Below are 24,609 nucleotides of genomic sequence, written 5' to 3' on the forward strand. Positions count from 1 at the left end.
CGTCACGACGGGAAGCAGTTTTGGCCACAAAGCAAGCGGACAAGAACTTCTAGGTCTCTTTTCCATGGGCGGACCAATCTGGCTGCTACCGTGAATAAGGGAGAAGGGACTTGGGGCGAATCTATATCCAAGCGTGCTACAAAAAGTATCGAAGAGTGCCCGTCAAACAAGGTTGCAACTCAAATATTAGATTTGAACAAATGGGCAAATACAAACATGTTTGATGGAGGTCTTGGTCCAGATTTGGGCCCAGCTCCCACCAAACAAAAACTTTTAATCATTTTAGAAAGACAAAAAAAGCAATTGGAAGCAACAAAATTAACTATTTTAGTCTGCAAAGCAAAACAGGAACATTTAATAATAAAAAAAAATTAAAAAATAGAAACTTGGAGGATGAGGTAATATTTACATAGAAAGTAATTGGAGAGATGTTGAAACATTTTTGTTCCCCACATGTCCTGTTCGGGAAGTTTCAAGTGGCGGAGGGAGGGCCCTCCTCTGCCCCTTTTTAACAGCTCTAGTGTGTAAATTAGAGGATTGAAACAAAACAGAAAAATAAAGAATTGAAGAGAAAGTAAGAAAATTAGAGGAAATTAAGGAAATGGAAGTAAGATTAGCAGATAAATTGAACAGAAAAGTAGAGAAGCAAGTGGATTTAAGAAAAGAAAACGGCAAGTGCAGGAGGAGGACAGCAAAGACCGTAAAGAGGAAAAGAAAAGGTTACGCTAAGTCGGGATATTAAAGGTTAAATATTTAAAAAAATAAAAAATAAAAAAAGAATAGTAAATGGGGAATAATTTTGAGCTGATGGGAAATATTACGAATGTGCAATTGGAGGATAAAGAAAAGATGGGAATATTTTTTCCTCCTATTTAAATGGTTGTCATGTAAATCGGCTTGGTTTCTAAAACAATAATTATGAGTTGAATCAGATAACCGTGTTTGTGTGCATGAATAAACGTCAATGTGAATAAGACAAAGTTAAAAGTTTCATCAAATTAATCAAATGTAGATATTAATTCAATCATTGGCTGTTCTACAGCACACTTAAAATTTCAGTAAGTTTACATTTTTTTGTCTTCAATGCTATTATAAACATGCAACAGCACTGACGTCCGAACAGAAGAAATTGGTCCAGACTAACCACCACCAGGTGTGAACTAGTTATTTTAATGCAAATTAAAACCAGGACCAAATTGTCTTTGTAGTTTTTAAATTTGGCAGACCATTTAAATTCAGGAGTTGTTGTGAGATGCATGGGACTTTGTACTAATTATTTTCTATGTTCAGAGAAAGAGGAGTTGTGAGAAGTCCTCCACCGTTGAGCGACTCCCAAGTGCCACCAAAAGCGGCAGAATTTCATGCATTAATGAATGCTTGTTGTCTTGAAACGGGAGGGGCAGCAAGCCAGCGTTGTTCCTTGGTTGTAAATATGTAAATAATCTTTGGGGTCACAATGGCGGCCGCATTGTGGCTCCTAAGAGGTTTTGATCATGTGTTTTATTTGTCCGCCATGGTGGAAGTTTGGATTCGGAGGATACATCCAACTATACATCCAACTATGTGACCTATAACTGTGTAAACAGAATGAGAATGAAAACCTATATATATATGTATATACCATATAAATATATAACACATATGTAGATATACAGTATGTCTGTCATGAACGGAACAGAGGATAGGACCCAAAAATGCACGACTCCAAAACAAATGGACAGTATCAAAAAGGAGAGGTTTAATATACGGGCAGAGGTCTGTACACAGGCAGGCAATCCAAAAAAGGCAACAGTATCCAAAAACATGAGGCAAAAAGGCGAGGTCGATAATCGGAACAGGGTCTAGTCTTACTGTGAGTCTGTGACGTGGAAACAAGGAATGCTGGAACGCGACGACGAGGTACAACGAACTGGCGACGAGAAAGAATGAGACACGAGGTTAAATGCAAGGGTTAATTAGGGTAAACGAGGCACAGGTGGGGAAGATCCTCTCAGGAGCAGGTGTGTACGAGACAGGGGGAAGACAACAACCGGAACACACACTCATGACAATGTCATATACTATAATTTTATATATATATATATATATATATATATATATATATATATATAAGAGGCTGATGCGGGAGCGCTGCACTGCTGTGCCTTATAGCTTGAATGTCAAGTTGGAAGGTTTGGTTGCGCCTGTTGTTTGAGTTGCGTGCGGACGAATGAAGATAGACAGTACGAATGAAGGAAAGATTGTTTATGAGGTAATGAAACACATGAGCGCATTTTATTGTATTTTTTAGGTAATTAGTTTGGTTGTTGAATATCAATATTGGAATGGTTGAGTCAGATTATGGTAATGAATGAATTATGTATTAATGTGTTGTTGTTTCTGCTTCTTACCAGGAGAAGGGCTGTGACATGGATTGCAAAATAGTAGAATAGGGATTAATTTGTACGTCAGATAGGTGCTTTGTTTGTGTTCACGAAATTGCACATGAGCGAGCGCTGAAAGAATTTTTTAAGGTAAGTTTATGTTAACTTGGTGGAACGGTGATCGACTGGTTAGCACATCTGCCTCACACTTCTGAGGACCCAGGTTCGAATCCGACCTCGCCTGTGTGGAGTTTGCATGTTCTCCCTGTGCCTGCGTGAGTTTTCTCCGGGCACTCCGGTTTCCTCCCACATCCCAAAAACATGCATTAATTGGAGACTCTAAAATTGCCCGTAGGTGTGACTGTGAGTGTGAATGGTTGTTTGTTTCTATGTGCCCTGCGATTGGCTGGCAACCAGTTCAGGGTGTACCCCACTTCCTGCCCGAAGTTAGCTGGGATAGGCTCCAGCACTCCCGTGACCCGCTTGAGGATCAACGGTTCAGATGCACACATGCGAGGGAGAAAATTCTCAACTACATTGGGATGAAGACAAATCATTGTTACGTGCAATTTTGGGATATAGAGATTTGATAATAATATTGTGTCTGTACATAGTTTGTGTTTGTGGCAAAACATTTTAAGAAAATATAAAATACATAGACCCAACTGGAGGATATGAGTAGGAACATGTTATTAAATTAGTATATTTCCATTATTTAAAATGCAGTGCGGTTAGATTTTCGAGTAAACCTGAAAAATACTGTTTGGGCATGCTGGTGAAGGTGTCATTTTAATAACAGGATATACACCCATCAATATCTCACAAATAAGTGCTGTCCAACTAATCTTTGTGCCTGAGAATCTGCTTCGTGAGTTACAGGCAGCAGTGCTGTGGAGAAAATCTTCAGCAGATGTCATTTTCCCAAATGGTAATGTCCACTGTTGCATGCTGCAGGTGGCCGCGGAGGAGGGTTTGGTTGAGACTGGTGCAGTGATGTGGTGAGGTGAGTTAACCAATTTTGATGAATTTTCACTAAAACCACAGGCTGACAAATAGGTACCATGGATTCTTAATCTCCGGTCATACGCGCCACCACACAACCCCGCGCACTGCACAAATAATTACTTAATGCAATCACATGTAATCAAGGAATATGGAAATTAATGGTGGTCTGCTGTAACTGAGCAATGGGCCGTTACAGGACACACCTGAGGAGGACTTTAGGAGTCCTTTTCACCTTGATGTGTCTGAAAATAAAGGTATGGTGAGTACTGTGCTGTTCCAGCACAGTCCTCAAGGCAGGAAGATCCTTTGTTACAACTCTGGATCTTGTGGCGCCAGCTGGCCACAACATATGCACAAGTGTCAGCAAGAGCAAAAGCCCTAACTGGCACATAAAAAAAGGGGGCGAGATACACATACATATCAACCATGTGGTGACGTCATTCCGGAACAGCAAAAGATTCATACTCTCACCCAAAAGACATCTAAAACTCACAGAGATGCTAAGACAAGCCAACCTACATTTCCAAACAAATGCACAAGCTAACCTAGCAGGCTTACTAGGGTACCATGACAACACGTTACACAATTGTGAACTAGCCATGGAAGATAAATTGGCAGTATAAAGCACACCACAGGAAAACCCAAACATGACATTGTTTACAGACGGGCACAGTCATTTTGACCGAAACATGGGACATGTAGTCGCATCATATGAAATCACGACACCAAATATAGGAGAAGAGAATGTGTTTTCAATCCTCGAAGCAGAAAAACTACCACCACCACACTCGGCCCAGTTGGCAGAACTCCATGCGGCCCAGCGGGCATGTCAACTACCGGAAGGTAAGACTGTAAACGTATACACAGACTCGGCCTACGTCTGCAGGGCACTGCTTGTACACATAGCTGCATGGCAAAGAAGTGATTTTACTGACCACTACAGGCACACTAGTGATACAACACAAATTGCTCCTCGAATTGGCAGTATCTGTAAAATTACCTCATGCATTCTCACTCATTCCTTCTAAAGCTGACACTTTTAAAGCACATGGTAACGCCAGTGCTGACTTAGCAACCAGGCAGGCTGGGAGATGTGCTTTTCTCTCCCTTCTCTCATCCATACAGATGTACAGTGTTTCAGACCTGGACATTGCCAAACAGTTGTCCATCCTGCTGTCCACCCTCATGAGGAGGAAAAGGACTGCGGACCAAAGACCCGCGAGGCGTCCCAGATGAGTATAAATTAGTTGACCAAATTGCAGCAGGTTTCGAGTCTACTTTCGTATGGATAACCCCCAACAAAAGCATAGATCGCATAAACTACATACATTGTAATGTTCAAAGGTTGACACATTTTACACGTGATGGCTTCGAGGAGGTGCATGCCCAACTGGCTGCCACCTCGTTAGTTGCCTATCAGAACAGACTGGCACTCAACTCCATATTGGCAGTAAGAGGAGGCGTGTGCTCCATGTTTGGCGAAAGCTGCTGCACATTCATTCCCAATAATAGGGCCCCAGATGAAAGCCTCACCAAAACACTTAACGGTCTGAGGGCCTTATCTAATGAACTTAAAGAACAATCAGGAATAACTGATCCGTTTCATGATCTACTGGAAAGATTGTTTGGCAAATGGAAAGGGATAATTGGTAGTTTGATAATCTCAATTGGCACTATACTTGGGGGTTTTTGTGTTTTGCGGTTGTTGTTGTATTCCCTTCATTAGGGCGCTGATCATCAGCTGCATCAATCGAATGGTGGGTCGTCTAGAGAACCACCCCCCCCTATACCAAAAGCCGGAGAGGACGGCCCTCCTGCAGGATCCAGAGGAGGAAACATCTGAGCTCCAACTGGAGCTGGCGGCGTTGGACTTGGCACACTACGACCTGGAACTGGATGCGGATATCATCTTTGGACCTGATGTCGACGTGGGACTTTAGTGCAGGGTCTACATTACACAATGTCGCTAATGTTAACACATGGTACCGCTGCTGCAGGGAAAGTTTATTACTTCGGCTGCTCATTGTATATATGGGGTTCCGAGGACCTCATGGACTTTTAGGGGGAGTTAGTCCCCACCCTTCTGTTTCAATCACTGCTGGACTTTAAGTCAAACGTGTTGGGGGGCCGGGTACTTCGGTGTTGGTATGGGGGTTGACATATAGGACACACATAAAGTGCCATGCACACACACTTAGGGAGAAGTAGTCCCCACCTTTTTTCTCTAATACATATTGTTAGGTTTTTCCAACTGTCGCAGACACCTACCCACCGCCCAGTGCCGGAGTTTAAGTCAAACCCGTTGGGGGGCCGGGTACTTCGGTGTTGGGTATGGGGGTCTACATCTAGGATACACATAGTTCACACACAATATTTGTGAGGTGACCCAGTTGGGCCACCTCAACAGCGAGAGTTGTTATAAATTACTGGCTGCACGCTTACACAACACTGCATACACTTTTGTTTGATACATCCCATTACAGATAAGCATCCAGATATCCTTCTAAACATATAATTGCATTACACTTGGTTGTACCGACACCACAAACGCAGAACATATCAACATAGGGTGCAGTGGGAAGTTCACTCCGGGCGCACTCTCCGCACCCCGGAACCTTCAATAACTCAGAGCGTTGGTAGTGTGTGTGCCACTCGATGTAAGTAAAACTGACACAATCAATATGGCGGATGTAAAAAAGGTCCAGCAGAGGATGTACTTCCTGCGGCTTCTGAGAAAGCACGGCCTGCCACCGGAGCTGCTGAGACAGTTCTACACAGCGGTCATCGAATCAGTCCTGTGTTCTTCCATCACAGTCTGGTTTGGTGCTGCTACAAAAAAGGACAAACTCCAACTGCAACGGACAATCAAAACTGCTGAAAGGATTGTTGGTACCCCCTACCCACCCTTGAGGACTTGCACGCTGCCAGAACTAAGACAAGAGCGTGCAAAATCCTCTCTGACCCTCCGCATCCCGGTCACCAGCTCTTCCAGCTCCTTCCCTCAGGTAGGCGCTACCGATCAATGCAAACTAGAACTAGTAGACATTCCAACAGCTTCTTCCCTCTTGCGATCAACTTCTTAAACACCGAACCAGTAATTCCATTAACACAAGCTGGCAATTTTTTGACTTGAGTTCGTTGTCACATTTCTGTGGGGCCAATTATGTATTACTCGTGCACTCACTGTAGTTGTCTCGCCGTGCTGCACTATTTGCATATACTGGCCACTCATGCCAGAGTAGCATCTGCTCCATTTGCACACTGATTGAGGAGTATCTGCAACATTTGCACAACCAACATTGTCCCAGACTATCGCACTACTCGTCACTTTAAACCGCATACACTCCTTGAAGTCTCAGCGCCCTTTGCACAATGGTCATTGCACCGGTTATAGAAAGTTATAGAAAGTGGAGCACACTCTGTCTCTGGGTGCCGCGGTCTCGGGGCGCGATGGGAACATTCGATTGAATTTCCGAACGGACCCCAAACACTAGGGTTAAGCTACGATTGGTCCGCGACTGCATGACGTCGTGACTGCATGACGTCACTTCTGCGGTCTCTTTTCCATGGGCATTGGTCTGGACCAAGTGGACCAAAAGTCAATTTAAGTTCAATAAATTGCTGAGATTTAAAAAATAATAACTTTGAAAAGGAAATTTGAGATGGGTCTATAGCTTGCGAACATGGACGCGTCCAGTGTTCTATCATTTGAGAGCGTTAGGAAACTCGCCTAACTGAAGTGAGCAATTGATTATTTGCTGCAAATCAGCTAACACAGACTTCGCAAGAGATTTGAAAAAGTCAGGTGGTGTTGAGTTAAAACAGCTTGTTGATGGTTTCAGCTGCTGAACCGGTTTCTCTACAGTTTTTTGATCAACTATATCAAATTCTGGCGGCACGGTGGCCGACTGGTTAGAGCGTCAGCCTCACAGTTCTGAGGTGTGGGGTTCAATCCCCGTCCCCGCCTGTGTGGAGTTTGCATGTTCTCCCCGTGCCTGCGTGGGTTTTCTCCGGGCACTCCGGTTTCCTCCCACATCCCAAAAACATGCATGAATTGGAGACTCTAAATTGCCCGTAGGCATGACTGTGAGTGCGAATGGTTGTTTGTTTCGATGTGCCCTGCGATTGGCTGGCAACCGGTTCAGGGTGTACCCCGCCTCCTGCCCGATGACAGCTGGGATAGGCTCCAGCACGCCCGCGACCCTAGTGAGGAGAAGCGGCTCAGAGAATGGATGGATGGATATCAAATTCTGACATGGTAATAGAGTTTTCAGATCTATCGTTTTATCATTTTGCTGATTTGTGCTGATATTTAACCTGATGGATTGTATTTTTTCACAAAAATAACAAGAAAATTCATTACATTTATCCACTGTTAGGAGTTCTGGAGCTATTTGATGTGTGTGTGTGTGTGAGGGGGGGGGGGGGGGGGGGGTTGCAAGCTTGTCAACCACAGCAAACAGTATTGTTGAAGTTCTTACTGAGGATTTCAGAAAAGTGTTACTGTCTAGCCCTGACTAACTCTTGGTTAAAATTACAAAGACTTAGTCTGTAGAGGTCATAGTTAATTTGGAGTTTAGTTTTTCTCCACTTACATTATGCTTTCCTACCCTTTTATTTAGAGGTCTTTACCATCATTGTCCTCTTCCACTGTGTTCTAGGTCACCTCAAGATTGTCTTAGTTTTAATAGGAGTGACAGCATTCATGACATTTGAGATTTTCCAGGTGAAATTATCCAAAAGTTCATCAACTGTCTCAGCATTCACAGTTTGTGGCACAGCTATGGTGGTGGTACTCTCATTGATGTACCTTTTCTTAATAGACATAGAGGTTGTCTGAACTTTTGGAAGAATCTGTAATTCAAAGAATACACAAAAATAGTCAGAAATAGCCATATCCTTAACGTCAACTGATAGACTTTCAACATCCTTAGGTGACCAGGTCTAAGATGAGACCTTGAGTGTGGGTTGGACTCTTAATATGTTGAGAGCGGTCAAATGTGTCTAGTATAGCAGAGAGTTCTTTAGATTTTATTTCCGTTACTGTCAACATGAACGTTCAAGTCTCCCGTTATGACAAAATTGTCGTAGTTGTAATAATTAACAGCATTTCTGAAAAATCCTCCATAAATTTTCTTTTGTATCTTGGAGGTCTATACATTATTAAAACAATGACCTTTGGGTCACCTTTAACTAAAAAACTGAGATAATCAAAAGAGCTAAAATCACCCACTATAATTTTTTTTCACTGAAATAATGACTTAAAAATAACAGCAATACCACCGCCTTTTTCCCCTATTCGACACTTGTTCATAAAATTTAAATTTGCTGGTGTTGCCTCATTTCAAATGGTATTACAGCTACTTTCTGTTAGACATTTAGTAGCAAAAGTCTAGATCATAGGTTGTAATGACGTCATTAATCAACATTGATTTATTCCCCAGTGACCTGATATTGAAAAGAGCCAGTCTTACAGCGATAACTGGAGACAATGGTTTGATAGATTCACATTGTATCCTCACTAAGTTTGTAGTTCTACTTTTTTGTGCCATATTTCTTTGACCAACTTTCTGTCCCTTGTAATTTCAGGGATGAAAAATGCTTGATCTCCATAGGGGTCTGACTTATTCTGGAAAAGACCCCGCAGATAGTCAGATTTGCAGATTCTTCATGAGAGGCCAGTCTAGTACCCGCACTCTTTTACTACAAAGCCATGCTGTTGTAACACATGCAGAATGTGGTTTGGCATTGTCTTGCTGAAATAAGCAGGAGCGTCCATGAAAAAGATGTTGCTTGGATGGCAGCATATGTTTCTCCAAAACCTGCATGTACCTTTCAGCATTAATGGTGCCTTCACAGATGTGTAAATTACCCATGCCATTGGCACTAACACAGCTCCGTACCATCACAGATGCTGGCTTTTGAACTTTGCGTCCATAAGAGTACGGATGGCTCTTTTCCTCTTTGGCCCGGAGGACACGACGTCCACAATTTCCCAAAACAATTTGAAATGTGGACTTGTTGGACCACAGAACACTTTTCCACTTTGCATCAGTCCATCTTAGATGAACTCGGGCTCAGAGAAGCCGGCGGGTGTTATTGATAAATGGCTTTTGCTTTGCATAGTAGAGTTTCAAGTTGCATTTACGGATGTAGCGGTGAACTGTATTTACTGACATTGATTTTCTGAAGTGTTCCCGAGCCCACGTGGTGATATCCTTTACACATTGATGTCGGTTTTTGATGCAGTGCCGCCTGAGGGATCAAAGGTCGTATAACATTTATCAGTTTGAACATTAAATATTGTGTCTTTGTAGTTTATTCAATTAAATTAAGGTTGAACATGATTTGCAAATCATTGTATTCTGTTTTTATTTATGTTTAACACAATGTCCCAACTTCATTGGAATTGGGGTTTTACATATAAATAGAACTCTTCATTTAAGCCTGCCTGTTTTTATTTTTATTTGTTTTGTCCAATTGTTGTCTTCAGAGAAAGCATGGCTCATCTGGAGAGATACAAAAATCTCACGATATGTATTTTATTGGGTTGAAAAATATCAATTTACTTTTTTACTTAAGTACATTTACAAATCTGTATTTTTGTACTTTTAGTAAGGGAGGAGCTTCAGTACTTTTACCAGTTATTTTTTTTTAAGTATCAGTACTTAAGTGCTTAATACCAATACTTTTGACATCGCTGCAAACAGCCGTCAAGATATGTTATATGAGGTTCTTCAGTTAGTTACTAGAATAACAAAAGTCAAATTGGGCAAGTCAAATTTTTATGGGTTCCTGCACATGAAAGGGTTAAAAGGAATGAGAGGGTGGATAAGTTGGCAAAGGGGGCTTTGGAGAAAAGGAAAGTAGAAATTAAGAGTATTAGTAAAGCAGAGATAAAAAGTATTATATGGTGTAAAATCAATCAAATATGGCAGGAAACCTGGGATAGAGTGGGAAAAGGAAGACATCTATATAAATTGTAAAAATTATCTTAACGTTAATATAGTGTAGGTAGTGAGCAGAAAAGAGAGGAAACAATGTTAATAAGATTAAGGTTGGGACACTGTGGTTTAAATGATTTAGCAATTGGCTACAAAATAACAAGAGTGAAAAATTTAAGGGGCTCTGAATACTTTCCGTACCCACTGTATGCTCAAGCATTGTAGGAAAGAATTGAGATGTCTGTTCCAGAGTTTGAACAGAAGGAGGCGGTAAGTTGGCTGCCAAACGCCGTAAAACACAAAGAAGAAGCAGCAGCAGAAGAAGAAGAAGCAGAAGAAGAAGCAGCAGAAGAAGAAGAAGCAGCAGCAACCCCTGACTCCGCCCCGTTTGTGCACGGTGTAAGACGTTCGTTTTGTTTTTTTTTTGTTTTTTTTTGCCAAGCGAAATACCACTCATCTCTCAAATTGGTTTGTTCACCAGGCTGCCATGTCTACCCACGATTCGGCCAACATGAAGCTTCCACCTATACAGTCCACGGCTGGAGCCGTACCGGTCCGGAATGAGAAAGGTTAGACTTAAACGACGTAAAGCTAATGCTAACGCGAAGCATCAGTCTTGTTCAGCGTGATAACGATTTTGCTTCTTGTCGATTTAGTAAAAATACAGACACTTTCCAAATAATTAGAATAGCATGGAAAGGTTTATTTTCATAATTCCATTCAAAAAGTAAAACTTTAATAGATTATAGATTCAGGGCCCACAATTTAAAGCATGTATTTATTTTTACATAAATTTGGCTTCCAGCTCACGAAATCCACGAAATCAGGAATTCAAAGAAAATTTGAATACTGTGAAGAAATAACCATTTACTTCTCAGTTTTTGTAGAAAAAAAAAATTAGGGTCACATAAAAATCAAAATATGGTACTTTCAAAACAATGTTAATCTTCAATACCTGATTGGGAATCCCTTCAATCACTGCCTCGCTACGCCGTGGCATTGAAACAATCAGCCTGTGGCATTGCCTGGGAGTTATGGAAGTCTAGATTTCCTTGATGCAGTCAGGTCTTCCTTGTTTTTGGGTCTGGTGCCCCTCATCCTCTTGATAATACCCCATAGATTCTCAATGGGATTTAGATCCGGCGAGTTGGCTGGCCAGTCAAGCACTGTGATGGCATGGGTATCAAACCAAGTTTTGGTGCTTCTGGCAGTATGGGCAGGGGCCAGGTCCTGCTGGGAGATGAAATCTGCATCTCCATACAGATCCTCAGCAGAAGGAATCAGGAAGTCTTCTAAAACATTCTGGTAGACTGTTGTGGTGACCCTGAGTTTACCAACACCTGCACTGGACATTGCACCCCAAATCATGACTGACTGTGGATATTTCACGCTGGACCGCAAGCAGCTTGGGTTCTGTTCTTCACCCGTCTCCCTCCAAACCCTTGGATCTTGATTCCCGAATGAAAGGCACACTTTCATCGGAAAAGAGGACCTTGTACCACTGACCAACAGTCCAATCCTTATTCTCCTTGGCCCAGTTGAGACGCTTCCTATGTTGACTCAGGCTCAGAAGCGGCTTGACCCGATGAAGCCAACAGTTGTAGCCCATCTCCCGGATGCGTCTGAATGTGGTGGTTTTTGAAGGTGTGACTCCCGCCTCATTCCACTCTTTATGAATCTCTACTAGATTCTTAAATCGTCTCTGTTTGATAATCCGCTGAAGCGCACAGTCATCTCTAATCTGGTGCATCTTCTCCTGCCACATCTTGTCCCTCTGCTAGACTTCAAGTTTATATGATATCCTAGGACACAGCACTCTGTGAACAGGCAGCTCCTTCACTATGAACTTTTGTGGCTTACCCATCCTATGGGGGGTATCAATGATGGTCTTCTGGCCATTTGTCAAGTCTGCAGTCTTCCCCATATTGAAGCCAACTCAAACAATTGAACCAAACTGAAGCAATTTAATGACACCTGGAGAAACCTGTGCAGGTGCTTTGAGTTTAGTAGATGATTAGTGTGTGACACTCCGTTTAAAACATTTGGCCTGATTTCTTCACAGTATTACAATTTTTTGAATTCCTTATTTTGTGGGTTTTATGAGCTGTAAACTCAAATTATGTAAAAATAAAAAAATTAATACTTGAAATAGTTTAAATTGTGCACCGTGAATCTATAATCAAGGAAGGTTTAACTTTTTGAATGGAATTATGGAAATAAATAAACTTTTCCATGATATACATTTTTTTGGGAAATGGTCTATGTCGATGTAAATGGTTTAAATCATATTATATCCTTATACGAGAAATACCAATGAAGTGCATGATGATGGATACATTGACTCTCAATCAATGTGACATTAAGTTAACAATATGTTAGAATAATAATAGTCTTTGACTCACAATCAACATGACATTAGTAAATTAAAGAACAATATTGTACAATAATAGAATAATATCTAATCATTTATCGTTTGACAGTTATTTTAATGAAACTAACTAACAGTAATTTAACTTGTACATTTATAGTGGTGCGTAAACCCTGTCTGAATCAGTTAAAGCTTATCATTGTTGGTACCTTTTTTATATTAGTTGATAAGGCTATAAAAATGTATTTTGTGCATATTCTGTACATAAACCAACTGAAAAGCTGGAATAATTAATTAATTGTCCTGGGTGAGCTGGAGCCTATCCCAGCTGACTCTGGGCGAGAGGCGGAGTAAACCCTGAACTAGTCGCCAGCCAATCGATGGGCACATATTAACAAAAAAACATTCACACCTACGGGCAATTTAGAATCTTGATGTGCTAACCAGTTGTCCACCGTGCCGCCGGAATCGTTTAGTAATAATTGATAAATCGTATTCCAATTAGCTTAAAAAACATTGACTTTGTATGTAATATATCTGTTTGTCGTTTTCCAGGAGAAATCTCAATGGAGAAGGTGAAGGTGAAAAGATATGTGTCAGGCAAACGTCCAGACTACGCACCGATGGAGTCATCAGACGAGGAAGAGGAGGATTTCCAGTTTGTTAAAAGGGGAAAGGAAATTGAACCTGAGATGGAACAGGAGGAAGAGGATGTATCTGACCCACGTCTAAAGCGTTTGCTCAACCGTGTCTCTGAGGATGTAGAGGAGAGGTATCGCATGTCTCCTGACATTTGATATTTTGAGCTCCTCAGACTGACAGTACGCACATTCAAATTTGACCTCGTTGTTTTCATCTTTACTCAGGCTTGCGAGACATCGACAGATTGTAGAGCCTGAAGTTGTCGCTGAGAGTAGCGAAGACTCTGATGAAGGGACGTGGCATCCACAACGTGAGGAGAGCAGTGAGGATGAAGAGGAGGAAGAGGAAGAAGTTGACGATGAGGTTCACATTTAAATAAATATTATACAATTATTGGGCATAATTCAAATACATTATTTTCATCATGGGGTTCTCAGTTTACAACTGCATCAACATGTGTTTTGAAGTTACAAACTGCTTTCACTGAACTCGTCTGTGCAGCAGCATAAGAATATGTTCTCAACCGGAAGGCATGCTCAGTTACTGCTGTACTTACTGTTTCTCATTGAGTTGTCTTCTATTTGTGACCTAGACGTGTTTTCATACATGTATTATTGTAACTATAACTTTATTACTGTGTTAGCGTTGGTCAGTGATATACTTCATTGCAGCGTAAGAATACGGCACAAGAAAGCAAACTCAGATACTGCCGGGCTTATTGTTTTTCACTTGTTTTATATTTATGACCCTTAAGGGTTTTACATTCAAGTATTTACTGTAAGTCAAGTTGAGTCAATTTTATTTCTGTAGCTCTAATTCATAACAGAAGTTATCAACAAGCATTTTCCACATTGAGCAGGTCAGAAGAAAAGAAAAAAGAAACCCACATGAGCAAGCACTTGGCGACAGAGGCAAGGAACAACTCCTTCTCAGCCAGTGATTTCCAACCTTTGTATATTTTACAATTGAAAAATCTCACGGCACACCAACAAACAAAAATGTCACAAAAAGTGGATACATTAATTATTGTATGTACTGCCTGCCATCTAATAGAAGATCATTTATTTGTTCTGTCTCTCACTTTGCCTCACTGGCATAAATAGATTAATAAAGATACATTATTAAGTAAAATTTAACGTTTCCCACGGCACACCTGAAGAGCGCTCACGGCACACCAATGTGTCCCGGCACACTGGTTGGGAATCACTGCTCTAAGCGAAGAACTTCAAACATAATCCGGGCTTTGTGGGGCGAAGGTCTACATTGGCCGGTTGGGTTGCAATGAAGAGACGAGTAGAGGGACAAAGACAGAAAACAGGAAGGAAGGTTTGAGCAATTGAGGGAGGGACGAGAGAACAATGGGCACAACAGCAGCCGTATCAACATCAGTATTAGTCCCATGAGGAAATAATTACGACTTTACTACTGAGTTAGCGTAGGTTAGTAATCGACTATGGTACTAAAATATTCTTTGTGCAGGAAATTGAGAGACGTCGTGCAATGATGCGTCAACGGGCTTTGGAACGCAAGACTGAAGAAATGGAGGTCTTGGAGGTGGAGGAGGAAGGCAAATCTGGGGAGGAATCGGAGTCTGAGTCTGAGTATGAAGAGTATACAGATAGTGAAGATGAAGCAGAGCCCAGACTTAAACCAGTCTTCATCCGCAAGTAAGCGCTGCTTCTATAATTTGTGACAACCGTGTGCCACATTCTCTGCTGTGTCAACCTTTTTGTTACTGAAAGCCAATCCCAGCTGACTTCCAAGCCAGAAATGTGTGATTGTTATTCAGTTGATTGGTGTAGTCCTGTGTCATCCCAACAATTATATCAAATGTATTAGCTTTCTAAAGTTGATTTGGTACACCCTGAATGTGTTTGCTGCCCAGGAAAGACAGAGTGACAGTCGCAGAGCGGGAAGCGGAGCAGCAGAAGCAAAGAGAGCTGGAGGCCGAGGCCAAGAGGCAGCAGGAGGAACGGAGACGCTACACACTGAAGATAGTAGAAGAGGAGGCTAAGAAGGAGTTTGAGGAGAATCGGCGCACCCTGGCCGCTCTGGATAACCTCGACACAGATGGCGAGAACGAGGAGGAGGAGTATGAAGCCTGGAAAGTTCGGGAACTGAAACGAATTAAGAAGGACCGAGAAGCTAGAGAAGTGTGAGTACAAGCTGACACTTTGTCTATTACAAAATGTTGGCAAACATTTCTCACTTTAGCCAAACTCCCTCGCCTTGAGGATATGGCAAAAAAAATCCAATTTGTTCAATTCTAAAACACTGCTTGAATAACAGTTATATGGTCTTGATCGAATTGGTAATATATTGTTTATGTTGGCAGGATGGAGAAGGAAAAGTCAGAAATTGAGCGATTCCGTAATATGAAGGATGAGGAGCGCAGGACTGAGCTCCGCAACAATGGCAAAGTCATCACCAACAAAGCATCCAAAGGCAAATACAAGTTCCTTCAGAAGTACTACCACAGAGGAGCCTTCTTTTTGGTGAGTTGCAACACAGGTGCATTGTGGGACAAGGTATTTATAGTCACTGCAATCTGGTGTGGTGTAGATTTATGTCTTATGGGCCACAAATTATTTGGACAAAAAAAGCATCACGCTGCAAGGGAGAAAATGCAATGTAAATATAATTAGCATAACTGATGCTTTGTCGATGTTTTTACGTAGTATGGGCACTACCTTGCAAAGGACAACCCTATTTGCCTTTTGGCTACCGCAGTGGTGTCAAACTAATTTGAGCCACATCGTAGTTATGGTTTCTCTTTGAGGGCCGTTCTGGCTGTGAACCCACATGAATGTATCATCGCTTCATATTATTACACATAAATTGATGGATAGCTACTATTAAAATCAGAAGGCAGTAAAAACTTTCTTCGACCACAGCATTACTATTACTAGTATTATTATTATTTATTTTAAAAAGAGCATTGGTAACAAACAAAATGCTTGCAATATCTCAATATTTTTAAAAGTGAAGGCAATTTGCAATTTTGGTATTTTAGCTGGAAACGAAGTAGATGCCCATGATTTGGCTTCGCGGGCCACATAAAATGAGGTGGCGGGCCGAATCTGGCCCCCGGGCCACCAGTTTGCCTGTGGGCAAGAGTAAATGGTAGGGGTGTCCTGATTCATCTATCCATCAATTTTCCGTACCGCTTATCCTCACTAGGTTTGCGGGCGTGCTGGAGCCTATCCCAGCTATCTTCGGGCGAGAGGCGGGGTACACCCTGTACTGGACTCCAGCCAATCGCGTGGCACATATGAACAAACAGCCAATCGCTCTCACATTCATATCTATGGGCAATTTAGTCTTAAGTTAACCTACCAAGCATGTTTTTGGGATGTGGGAGGAAACCGGAGTACCTGGAGAAAACCCACACAGGGATGGGGAGAACATGCAAACTCCACACAGGCGAGGCCAGATTTGAACGCGGGTCCTCAGAACTGCGAGGCAGATGTATTAACCAGTCGTCCACCAAGTTAATATATATATATATATATATATATATATATATATGTATATATATGTATATATATATATATATATATATATATATATATGTATATATATATATATATATGTATATATATATACACACACACACACACAGTGGGGGTACGAAAAGTATTCAGACCCCCTTACATTTTTAACTCTGTTATATTGCAGCCATTTTCTAAAATCATTTAAGTTCATTTTTTTCCTCATTAATGTACACACTTATTGACAGACAAAATGGAATTGTTGAAATTTTTGCAGATTTATTAAAAAAGAAAAACTGAAATATCACAGCCATAAGTATTCAGACCCTTTGCTATGACACTCCTATATTTAACTTGGATGCTTTCCATTTTTTCTGATCATCCTTGAGATGGTTCTACACCTCTATTGGAGTCCAGTTGTTTGATTATACTGATTGGACTTGATTAGGAAAGCCACACACCTGTCTATATAAGACCTGACAGCTCACAGTCCATGTCAGAGCAGATGAGAATCATGAGGTCAAAGGAACTGCCTGAAGAGCTCAGAGACAGAATTGTAGCAAGGCACAGATCTGGCCAAGGTTACAAAAAAATCTCTGCTGCAGTTAAGGTTCCTAAGAGCACAGTGGCCTCCGTAATCCTTAAATGGAAGACGTTTGGGACGACCAGAACCCTTTCTAGAGCTGGCTGTCCGGCCAAACTGAGCAATCGGGGGAGAAGACCCTTGGTGAGAGAAGTAAAGAAGAACGCAAAGATCACCGTGGCTGAGCTCCAGAGATGCAGTTGGGAGAAAGTTCTAGAAAGTCAACCATCACTGCAGCCCTCCACCAGTTGGGGCTTAATGGCACAATGGCACGACGGAAGCATCTCCTAAGTGCAAGACACATGAAAGGCCGCATGGAGTTTGCTAAAAAAAACACCTGAAGGACTCATAGATGGTGAGAAATAAGATTCTCTGGTCAGATGAGACCAAGATAGAACTTTTTGGCCTTAATTCTAAGCAGTATGTGTGGAGAAAACCAGGCACTGCTCCTCACCTGTCCAACACAGTCCCAACAGTGAAGCATGGTGGTGGCAGCATCATGCTGTGGGGGTGTTTTTCAGCTGCAGGGACAGGACAACTGGTTGCAATGGAAGGAAAGATGAATGCAGCCAAGTACAGTGATATCCTGGACGAAAACCTTCTCCAGAGTACTCAGGACCTCAGACTGGGCCGAAGGATCACCTTCCAACAAGACAATGACCATAAGCACACAGCTAAAATAACAAAGGAGTGGCTTCAGAACAACTCCGTGACTGTTCTTGAATGGCCTAGCCAAAGCCCTGACTTAAACCAAATTGAGCATCTCTGGAGAAACCTGAAAATGGTTGTCCACCAACGTTCACCATCCAACCTGACATAACTGGAGAGGATCTGCAAGGAGGAATGGCATAGGATCCCCAAATCCAGGTGTGAAAAAATTCTTGCATCATTCCCAAAATTACCGTTGGCTATATTAGCTCAAAAGGGTGCTTCTACTAAATACTGAGGAAAGGGTCTGAATACTTATGGCTGTGTGATATTTCAGTTTTTCATTTGAGAAAAAAAATTAACTTGAATGATTTTAGCAAATGGCTGCAATACAACAAAGAGTGAAAATTGAAGGGTGTCTGAATAATTTCCCTACCCACTGTACATACATATATCTAAACTGTGCGGCAAAAAAGTATTTAGTCAGCCACCAATTGTGCAAGTTCTCCTACTTAAAAAGATGAGAGAGGCCTGTAATTTTCATCATTGGTATACCTCACCAATGAGAGACAAAATGATAAAAAATAAAATAAAAATCCAGAAAATCACATTCTGATTTTAAAATAATTTATTGGCAAATTATGGTGGATAAGTATTTGATGAATAACAAAAGTTCATATCAATACTTTGTTATATACCCTTTGTTGGCAATGACAGAGGTCAAATGTTTTCTGTAAGTATTCACACCTACGGGAAATTTAGAGTCTCCAATTAATGCATGTTTTGGGGATGTGGGAGGAAACCGGAGTGCCCGGAGAAAACCGGGGAGAACATACAAACTCCACACAGGCGGGACCGGGGATTGAACCCGGGTCCTCAGAACTGTGAGGCTGACGCTCTAACCAGTCGCTCACCATGCATACACATAAAACAAAATAAAATACTTGAAATTGTTCAAATTGGGTGCCCTGAATCTATAATCTATTCAGGTTTTACTTTTTGAATGGAATTATGGAAATAAACTTTTCCATGATATTCTAATTTTTGGGAAAGGGGCTGTAATATACTGAGAAAGTATATTTGCAATAGTGCAAAAAATATTGTACAGACTAAAAAAAGTAAAGTAACAACTAATGAAAATCTGGTGCGAAGCAAGAACTGTGATATAGCGGAGGATTACTGCATCTGTATTCTATGATGATAAATTGCAGGGACTCATTGTTCCCGGGTTGGAACTCATTCATTCCATGACATTTGAATCCTGGGACTCACATAGTCTCATGTGTAAAATGATCTACGCATAATACAAAATTAGTAAAGTGTGTATGATTATCGGCCAAAATTCAAGCCTGCAGTATCGGATCGGAAGTCAAAATGTTTCATCGGGACATCCCTGGTAAATGGTGTAGGTCCTTTGTATGAGTAACATGATTTGTGTTGCAGGATGAGGAGGACGATGTTTACAAGAGAGACTTCAGTGCACCCACTCTGGAGGATCACTTCAACAAAACCATCTTGCCTAAAGTCATGCAGGTCTGCGCCTATTTCGTACAACAGCAAGATTTACTTTCTTAATCCATTTGAAATGTGCATGTGATATGGGAAAAATATTACAGTAGCGTCAAAACTACTACACAGGTCAGATTGGCAAATCAGGACTTGACTGCCAGTGGTGTACAACTAACTGTATTTTGACAACATACTTGGAAGATGTGTCTTTATCTTTTTTGACATTTTTTGTCTTTCATCCCAATCAGGTTAAAAACTTTGGCCGGTCCGGACGTACCAAGTATACTCACCTGGTGGATCAGGACACCACGTCGTTTGACTCTGCGTGGGCTCAGGAAAGTGCTCAGAACAACAAGTTCTTTAAGCAGAAGGCAGCGGGAGTTAGAGACGTGTTTGACAGGCCCGCAGTGAAGAGGAAGAAGACATAAAATTCGTGTTCATCAGTGCACTCAGCCCTTGCCTGGACTTTACGTTGTATAAGAAAACATTGTTTCAATCAATCTTAAAAGACTAAATACATTAAGATGTTTGAAAACTGATGTGTATTTTGACCAATAATGTTTATTGTCCCAGATGAAATACAACTGTCAGACTTGTTCTCCATTACTCAAGCTCTTTAAGAGCTAGTCAGTTAAATGGGTCAAGATGTGCAGTAATTTTGTACATATTCACCATGGTTTGACTGTGATTTGCAAAGATGTTTTCATTGCTCTTCCATCTTTGAGTTTTTTTTTTTTAAATAAATGTATTTTCACAATTTAAAAGGTAGAGCATTTATATAAACAAGCACACAGAGACAAAATTTGTTTATTGTGAAAAGTTTTTTCCCCCTCCAAAGATTAAACTACATTTACTTTGAAGAGTCAATCCTAAGGAAATTGGTCTCAAGAAAAACGGTGAGTCCTGTGTGTGCGCGTGCACATTCAGCTGGTCAGAGCCACCAGAGCTTCCACCACGTTGCCCATGTGTTCTCTCAGACTGCGCTCTGCTGTGAACCTCGAAATCTCCATCTCTGACATCTGTGTCACAACATGAACATCACGAACACACTGTTTTAATATCAAAGGGTGTTGGGGAGAGATTTGGAAACTCAAAACATTTATGACTGCGCACAACCTCTTCCCCAAATTGACCTGTTGAAAATAGCTTTTCAATTTGAAAGTCTTCTTTTCACTTTATATTTTAGATGTTACTTCACACCCAAATTCTAAAATTGCTCTTAAATATTTTTATTCTTATACCAATTAGGGTTGACAACAGTTTCGTTGCTTTACATTTGATTGGAGATGTACGCTGTATACTCCTAAAGTAGTTTAGAGGAACTTGATGTGCTCTACTTTTACAGAGAACATGCTGCCATGCTTTAATAACTAAACCCCAAAACAACTACTGTTATCGCTTTGGCTCCTGTCATTAACCTAGGTTATATGTTCTTGTATAACACCATGTCCATTGGATAAGATACTAAAACTTCAAACCTAATATGTGACAAGATATTTGGAATTCCAGAAATACTGACAGATGAGACTTACAATTAACTCCACATCCTCTTTCTTGATAGTGACTTTGGCCAACTCTTTTTCTCTGCAAGATCAAATGACAACAAAAATTACCCGTTTTCATTGCAACCTTCAGATATACTTAGGCAGTATTTCTATAGCTGTGAGATGTAACATCTAAGTACATGTGCAATATGTAAGATGGACAAAGTAATCCTTTCAATTATACAGTAAAAATTGTTACATAGTATGTTTTTTACTTCCTACAATGATACAATGGAAATTTGAAACTATTCATATTCAGACCGATCTTACCTCTCTTGTTTGGCTTTCTGTTCTCGTGACCTTCTATCTCCAATTACTGACATAGCCTGGAGAAACAAACAAATGTACATCAAAAACTTAAAATGCTGTTTTTTTTTTAAAATGGTAATTTCATTTAAGGGGGAAATTTTTTTTGTAATTACCCCCTTGTTAAATCATAAATTAATTGTGGCTAATTACAACTTTTGGTTAATTTTCACTGATCACACCCAAGCCTGATTACCTCCAGACCTGTTCAAGAAATCACTAACAGAATCTGCCCTGACAAAATAAAGTTGGACAAATTATCTAAAAAAGCTGCAACAAAGTGACGATCTAAACAGATTCAACAGTAGTCACGAAAAAGTAATTGACATCTATCAGTCTGGAAAGGGCTGCAAAGCCATTCCTCAAGCTTTAGGATTCCAGTGAACCATAGGGAGAGACATTAACCTCAAATGGAGAAACGCAATGACTCATCCAGGAGGCCACAAAGGAACTCAGGACAACATCTAGAGAACTGCAGGCCTCCTTTGCCCAAGTCTAGGTCCGTGTTCACAACACAACAATAAGGAAGAGACTGGGGAAAAATGGCATCCATGGCAGCATTCAAAGGCGAAAACCAGTGCTGACCAAAAATAACAAAGGCTTGTCTTACTTTTGCAACAACAACAAAAAAAAACATCTGAAAGATGACATTTGGGAGAATATTATATGGACTGACAAAATTAAAGTTGACCTTTTTGGAAGGTGTTCGTCTTGTTAAATCTGGGGTAAATGTAGCACAGAATTTACCAACAGTAAAACATGATGGTGGTAGTGTGATAGTCTTGGGCTGCTTTCCCATTCAGGACCTGGGCAACTTGCTGTGATTGATGGAACCATTAATTCTGCTCTTTAACAGAAAATCCAAAAAGGAGAATGTTCAGCCATCAGTTCATGACCTCAAACTGAAGCACACTTCTGCAGCAGGATAATGGTCCAAAACACATCAGGAAGTCAACTTCTGAATGGCTTAAAAAAACAAAATGAAGGTTTTGGAGTGCAAAGTCTGGACCTGAATCCAATTGAAATGCAGTGGCATGACCTAAAAAAAAAAGGGCGTTCATGCTTGAAAACCCTCCATTTTTTGCTGAATTAAAAGAATTCTGCAAGGAAGAGTGGGCCAAAATATCTCCACAGAGATGTTAAAGACTCATTGCTAGTGATAGAAAACACTTGATTTCAGTTGTTCCAGCTGAGGATGGCCCAAGCAGTTATTACATCGAGTGGGGGGGGGGGGGGGGGCATTACTTTTTCACACAGGGCCAGGTAACAAAGTTGTTTTTTCCCCCTGAATAAGAGAAATCACCATTTAAAAACAGGATTTCAAGTTCACTTGGGTTATATTTACTGATTTTATAAATATATATACACACACACACACACTTGTTTGACGATCTTAAACAAAGTGGGTAAACTAAAAATACAAGAATTTGAGAAGCCAATACTTTTTCACAGCACTGTGTGCATACCTTTATATATATATACACACACACCTTTTTTTTAAGTAAAAAAAAAAACAGCCTTTTACAAACCATGGTACTGAAATGGACTGCCCTCTTCACATTATGAGTGAGTGAAATCAAAAATACAACTATACCACTACAAATACAGCCTAGTTTATTTGTTACTATTCTAAGGTATAGTTAAGGTACTGACGACATCCAGTCATACGCTTTCTGTCCATGTTCCACATTGTGAATATCGAAAGGGTGCCCTAGCTATAGATATAGCTTTATAAAATTGTTCAACGTATATGAAGCTTTTATAATAAAGTTAGCAGTGGTTTTGTACTAATTACAACGCCAAAGTAAAATGTCGTGCAATTGCTCGTTAAATGTGCATTTCGGTCTCAGCACCACAACAATCAAGTCAGCAGTGACCGCATGACTGTTAACAGGCGGAAACAGCAGCAAGTTCTCTTACCGTTTGTAAGTCCGAACTGGATATTTCTTTCTCCTCCGCATAATCAGTGACCCTCTCCAAATCTGCAGCACCGCTGTCATGTTTACGAGGCTTTTCTGCCGGCTTCCCAGTACAGTTTTCGTCGGCTTCCAGGTCCAAATCGACATCTCCCTCGGTCGCCATGTTTGCGAAGAAAAGGTAGGCTGGGAATCTCTTCTTCTTTTCCCGACAAACTAACCGCTGTTTTAATAATTACTGCCTCCTAAAGGTAGTTTGATGTTATTGCATCCTTATTGTTAAGTTGTTGCAAGAAGTATGGGTCTTAATGGTCCATCTTTTACTAACAAGTTGATTTTATGTATTTTTTTTTGCTCAAGAAAATGAAACTGGCAGTCAGTTCCAATAATATCAATACAATTTAGAGAAATTGGTAGATTGCAGTAGGCTTTGGACCGCTCAGTTTTCTTCACCAAAATCAACACGCCCCATATGTTGATGTCACATCAGTGGCAGAAGTGGAGACCAAATTTGCTGCATAGCCAGTGTGAAAAAAAAAATGTACTATATGATAAAGTTGCAGTATTTAGTCATATTTTATATTTCATAGCTGTCGGGTGGAATCCCCTCACCTCCAAAATGACAACTTTTCAGGAAATAAAAAAGTCAACTTGTTTGTTTCCAAACACCGCTTTTTTCAAGTTGGTATTATACCTTATATTGCTGTCATATATTATTGCATTCTCATATGAACAACAGCAATCTCACATAAACAACAGCGAGCCCCCCAAAATTAGTTCAATCGCTGATTTAGTATGCTCAAAAAATAGCCAATTCATTGGGTGTCATTCAAATAATACATAATTGACAGGCGTGTGTCACATCCTTGCAAGCCTCATCCATGAATCCAAATAATCATATTCGTGGCTTAATGTCTGAAAACTGTCACCAATCATCACCAACATGTACGTGCACATTTATACTCATGGCAGCTTTAACACATGAAAATATTACGATTAGCCCAATATTTTGATCTTATCCTTTTTCTCAAACGATCGTTTATGGAGAGGAAAACATTTTGGTCCATAAAATCATAAATACCAGTATATTCAGTGTAAGTGTAAGTGGGCATAAATAGGGATGTCCACTTAAATTTTGGTGACAATCAGTCAGTTGAGCCTACCTGCTGCCTGGTGTGCCATGGTTCCTTTCTTCACATTGTCCAATTGTGAATGCTGTGCCAGTCGGAGCCAAAAAGTGATCAAGCTTGAAGAAAGAATATCCACGCATCACAAAATCCAGGAAGCCGA

The 24,609-nt window shown here is 40.7% G+C and overlaps 2 protein-coding genes across 3 annotated transcripts; one reads left to right on the forward strand and one right to left on the reverse strand.

The window, feature by feature from the left end:
- Nucleotides 1–10,560: 10,560 nt before the first annotated feature.
- On the forward strand, nucleotides 10,561–20,272 carry mfap1 (microfibril associated protein 1). The gene is made up of 9 exons (XM_061764859.1): nucleotides 10,561–10,711; nucleotides 10,794–10,881; nucleotides 13,236–13,452; nucleotides 13,547–13,685; nucleotides 14,802–14,989; nucleotides 15,208–15,477; nucleotides 15,658–15,817; nucleotides 19,488–19,577; nucleotides 19,802–20,272. Exons 2-9 carry the CDS (start codon nucleotides 10,800–10,802, stop codon nucleotides 19,979–19,981), a joined length of 1,326 nt encoding a protein of 441 aa, XP_061620843.1. The 5' UTR covers nucleotides 10,561–10,711; nucleotides 10,794–10,799; the 3' UTR covers nucleotides 19,982–20,272.
- A 72-nt stretch (nucleotides 20,273–20,344) lies between these two features.
- On the reverse strand, nucleotides 20,345–23,526 carry hypk (huntingtin interacting protein K). 2 transcript variants are annotated; one of them, XM_061764860.1, is made up of 4 exons: nucleotides 23,324–23,526; nucleotides 21,368–21,423; nucleotides 21,086–21,137; nucleotides 20,345–20,602 (listed from the first exon to the last, which is right to left on the reverse strand). In XM_061764860.1, exons 1-4 carry the CDS (start codon nucleotides 23,483–23,485, stop codon nucleotides 20,477–20,479), a joined length of 396 nt encoding a protein of 131 aa, XP_061620844.1. In that variant the 5' UTR covers nucleotides 23,486–23,526; the 3' UTR covers nucleotides 20,345–20,476. The 2 variants fall into 2 exon arrangements, with proteins under 2 accessions (XP_061620844.1, XP_061620845.1); XM_061764861.1 differs by having other exon boundaries at nucleotides 20,345–20,572; nucleotides 23,324–23,517.
- Between the last annotated feature and the right edge of the window lie 1,083 nt (nucleotides 23,527–24,609).

Source organism: Phyllopteryx taeniolatus, unplaced genomic scaffold (genome assembly GCF_024500385.1).
Source record: "Phyllopteryx taeniolatus isolate TA_2022b unplaced genomic scaffold, UOR_Ptae_1.2 contig_24, whole genome shotgun sequence".
Taxonomy (NCBI): Eukaryota; Metazoa; Chordata; class Actinopteri; order Syngnathiformes; family Syngnathidae; genus Phyllopteryx; species Phyllopteryx taeniolatus.

Bases quoted from the DNA above. Each gene is read 5' to 3' on its own strand.
- mfap1 (XM_061764859.1), top strand. From the start codon at position 10,800: ATGTCTACCCACGATTCGGCCAACATGAAGCTTCCACCTATACAGTCC. The intron at 14,990-15,207 runs GTAAGCGCTGCT...TTTGCTGCCCAG, and splicing joins AAACCAGTCTTCATCCGCAA to GAAAGACAGAGTGACAGTCG. The intron at 15,478-15,657 runs GTGAGTACAAGC...TTATGTTGGCAG, and splicing joins GACCGAGAAGCTAGAGAAGT to GATGGAGAAGGAAAAGTCAG.
- hypk (XM_061764860.1), bottom strand. From the start codon at position 23,485: ATGGCGACCGAGGGAGATGTCGATTTGGACCTGGAAGCCGACGAAAAC. The intron at 21,424-23,323 runs GTAAGAGAACTT...TTGTTTCTCCAG, and splicing joins CCAGTTCGGACTTACAAACG to GCTATGTCAGTAATTGGAGA. The intron at 21,138-21,367 runs GTAAGATCGGTC...TTGATCTTGCAG, and splicing joins CAGAAAGCCAAACAAGAGAG to AGAAAAAGAGTTGGCCAAAG.